Raw genomic sequence first — 4,168 nt, 5'->3', positions numbered from 1 at the left:
AGGAAGTGGATGAATATGGAAGACTTACTGCTGAGTGAAGCAAGCCATGCTATGAAGGAGAGGCATTTTATGTCCCCACTTAATATATACCGAGTGTCTGCACTCTATGACTGAAACTAATTGTCTAAAGGATATAGAAACACAGTATATAGATGTAAATACCAGATATAGTGTGTGTGAAAGAGGAGGGTCTGAGGAAAGACATTTGGGGGAGGGACAGGGAGAAAAATCATTAATGGCACAAAGAGGTGTGGTATTATCTGTTGAAGATGTTTCGTGGTTTTATTGACAGTGCTGGGGAGAGGTGTTCACCTGTTGAAATACCCATTTTATAAGACAAATAATAATGTGATTGAATGTATGGAAGAAAATGAAATGAAAAATAAAAAAAATTTTAAAAAGATTCAATTGTTTTATATTTACACTGTTTTCAATATTTATATACAAGTGTTTTTGATATTTACAGAAAAATCAAAATGTACAATGACAAAAGACTGTACACAAAGTTACATATTATATAAAAAAATATCAATACAAGTTAGGTTAGAGGAAAGTTAAGATATTCCAGAAGAACAAGTTAAACTGATTTTTGTCTAAATATAAATAAGAAAACTATTCATTACTATTGTGATGAAGAATAAGCCATGGGAATATAAGGTTTATCAAAGAGAAAACTCAGGAGAGAGTAGAGAAGAGATCTGGAATAAATTCTCATTCTCAGTAACATCATTGAGAGTCACAAAATGGATCAGCAAAGATCCTCATGTGCTTAAGGCCCAGATTCAAATCACTTTGGTGCTATCTGCAGCTGAAATAATTCTTCCAGTGACATGGACAATAGCTCTTAATTTGGTGTATCTTGATAGTCCCTCAGGGGCATAATCTGAGCAAAATTACACAAAAGTAACCATTAGCTACAATATGACAATTAGTGAAATTAAACTGATGAACCTTTGTTTTTTCAGCAGATCAGTGTATTCAGTGTCCAGCTCAGGAGTATCCAAACTGAAAAAACTCACTGCCTTCCCAAGCCTGTGACATTCCTGGCTTTTGAGGATGCTTTAGGAATAGCCATGGTCTGTTTGGCGCTTTGCTTCTTTTTCCTCACAGTCATAATTTTGGGGATCTTTATGAAGCACCAAGACACTCCTATTGTCAAGGCCAACAACCAGGCTCTCACCTTTGTTCTGCTCATCTCCCTCCTGCCCTGTTTCCTCTGCTCCTTTCTCTTCATTGGCCATCCTAACACAGTCACCTGTCTCCTCCAACAAATCACATTTGGCCTTGTGTTTACTGTAGTTGTTTCCACTGTTCTGACCAAAACCATTACTGTGATTCTGGCATTCAATGCCATGAAACCTGGGAGGACAATGAGGCGCTTGCTGCTCTCAGGGGCTTTTAACTCTGTCATTCCCATTTGCTCCTTGACCCAAATGATTATTTGTGGAATCTGGTTGGGAATCTCTCCCCCTTTCATTGATATAGACTCACACTCTGAGCCTAGAAACCTCCTCATGGTGTGCAACAAGAGCTCAGTCACTGCCTTCTTCTGTGTCCTGGGCTACCTGGGCTTCTTGGCTCTGGGGAGTTTCACTGAGGCTTTCCTGGCCAGGAACCTGTCTGACACATTCAATGAAGCAAAGTTCCTCACATTCAGCATGCTGGTGTTCTGCAGAGTCTGGGTCACATTTGTCCCTGTCTATCACAGCACCAAGGAGAAATTCATGGTGGCTATGGAGGTTTTCTCCATCTTGGCCTCCAGTGCAGGGATCCTAGGCTGCATCTTTGTGCCCAAGTGCTACATTATTCTGATAAGGCCTTATGAGAATTCCTGGAAAGCTTTAAAAACCAAAAGGGATTCCACATAAAACAGGCACTCTAAGGTTTCATTTCTTAAGCGTGTATCACAATTTTAGGGTTTTGAACCAAAAATGCACCCTGATTTTATATCCTCATGTTATAAAATAACTGAAAATTACTGACTTTTTAAAATCATTTTTTAAGACAGTCATTGAATAAATCAATGTTAAGCAGGTATTAAACCTGCAACTATGAATGGTATCTTAGATTAATGGGCATTTTTACATTATATGTATTGATTCATTGCTAAATTTTTATAATTATTCTTTGTGTTTTCCTAGATTTTTTACTTTTCTTTAGTCAAAAATAATGTCTTTATTTCCACTTATGATTTATTGATTTGTATCTTCTCTCTTTTTAAGAAGATCTATGTAATGTTCAGTAAGTTTACTGATGCTGTTAAAAAAAGAAACTAGCTAGTGATTACACTGGTTCTCTGCATGGTTTTAATATCTCATATTTATATTCAGTCTAATCTGTTTTTGTAAGATAGACTTTTTCCTATATGGCACATGCACTCAGAGGAGATACTGAGAGAGACAGACAGAGACAGAGAGACAGAAAGTGAGTAATCACTCCTTAGGGGAAATAAACATGTTTGCAATTCCATCTCTTCCATACTCCTCTAGAAATTTTGCACGTAAATGCACATGCTCCCAGTTTGAGGTTTAAGACACTGGGTCAGGGACTCAAACCATGTTTGACTTTCTGGGAGTCGGGTGACATAACCATTATGCCATCTGCTGGTCCTCCATTCCAATCTTTTTTTTATTTAAATGTATTTATTTGCATTCATTCACTGTACATCATTACAACATACAGAATGAGATTTTTCATCCAGAGTACACTGTATATTTTCTCAATCAAGCACATCAACAAATATGTTATTGTCAACAAATAATTTTCCATTTCTTGTTTTCTGTATGTTTTCCTTTTTTCCCCTCCATCCTTGATTCCCTATCTCTTACCCTCTGCCATCTCCCACTCTGCTCCCACACTGTCTATGGTATCTATGTTTGCTTTCTATACTGTTCCCCCCCACACACACATTTTATTGAATTACTAAAGACTTTAATTAAAATAAATATTTTTATAGCAAACAAAGCTGATATATACATTTCCATGAACACAAGTCTAACTTTACTCATCCTATAAAGTAGCACCTAGCTGGGGCTATATATCTTACTGCAGTCATTGAATAGATACTTTTTTTCTGAAACTTTTTTTGTAATTTAATTTACATTCTTTCACTGAACATCATCAAAGCATACAAAATGCAATTTCCCATCCAGAATACACTGTATAGCGGCTTAATTATACATGTTACAATCAATAAATAATTTTCCATTTCTTGTTACATATATATGTATATTATATATATAATATCAATCCCTTCTCCTCCATTCTCCTCTTGGGATCTTGGGCATGTACGCACACATGCTCAGCATGAGTTTTAAGCGATGGGGTCCGGGACGCGAACTGCAATCGACTATGTGGGAGTCCAGCGACATAGCCATTATGCTAACTGTTGGTTCCCGATCACACAATTTCTTACATAATCTAACTAATTTCAGTGGCGAGTTCATTCATTACTATTAAGAAAACCAGTTTTAACTTAAATAAAATAAATACTGAAGAACTTTGCTTAAAGTCAGGAAACAGGTTAGGATTCTGTTAAAATGGTAGGTGCATGAACCTATCAGTCCCATGTACTTTTTTATCTTCTGTTCTATTTCAATTCTGGGATATAATATTCAACTCCAGACTTGTCCCTATGATTAAGTTGGCTACCTTCTCTGTTTTTGAACTCTAATTTCCATGTGTCTGTATTTAATTTTCCTGATATAGCATATCCTTGAGAACTTCTTGGAGATCTGGTCTGGTGCTGGTAAATTCTTTCAGGTTTTGTTTATCCAAGAATGTTCTTGTCTTTTCTTCCCACATGAAAGATAATCTTGCTGGGTACAGTATTCTTGGCTGAAATTGCTTCTCTCTTAAAACTATGAATATAATTTCCCATTCTTTCCTTGCTCATATTGTTTCTGATGAGAGATATGCTGTTAGCCTGATGGGATGTCCTTTGTAGGTAACTTGATCTTTTTCTCTTGCCAATCTTAGTATCTTGTGTTTGTCTGCGGTTTTGGTCAATCTGGCTATAAGGTGTCTTGGAGAATATCTTCTTGGGTTGATTCTATTTGGGGTCCTTTGTATTTCTTGGGACTGGATCTTCAAATGCCTCTCTAGGTTTAGAAAGTTTTCTTGCAGGATTTTATGGAATAGATTATCAATGCCCTTATGGGTTTCCTCA

The 4,168-nt window shown here is 36.6% G+C and overlaps 1 protein-coding gene across 1 annotated transcript in view; it reads left to right on the top strand.

Moving 5' to 3' along the window:
* Positions 1-1,868, top strand: part of LOC102490842 (vomeronasal type-2 receptor 116-like) — an 18,911-nt gene extending 17,043 nt beyond the window's left edge. The window contains 2 exon segments of the mRNA XM_027765744.1: positions 966-1,005; positions 1,007-1,868. Coding sequence (XP_027621545.1) covers positions 966-1,005; positions 1,007-1,868 — 902 coding nt within the window.
* Positions 1,869-4,168: the final 2,300 nt, after the last annotated feature.

This window comes from Tupaia chinensis, unplaced genomic scaffold, assembly GCF_000334495.1.
Source record: "Tupaia chinensis unplaced genomic scaffold, TupChi_1.0 Scaffold139668_1, whole genome shotgun sequence".
Classification (NCBI taxonomy): domain Eukaryota; kingdom Metazoa; phylum Chordata; class Mammalia; order Scandentia; family Tupaiidae; genus Tupaia; species Tupaia belangeri.
The sequence above is the reverse complement of the archived record's forward strand: the minus strand, read 5'-3'. Positions and strand labels throughout refer to the sequence as shown.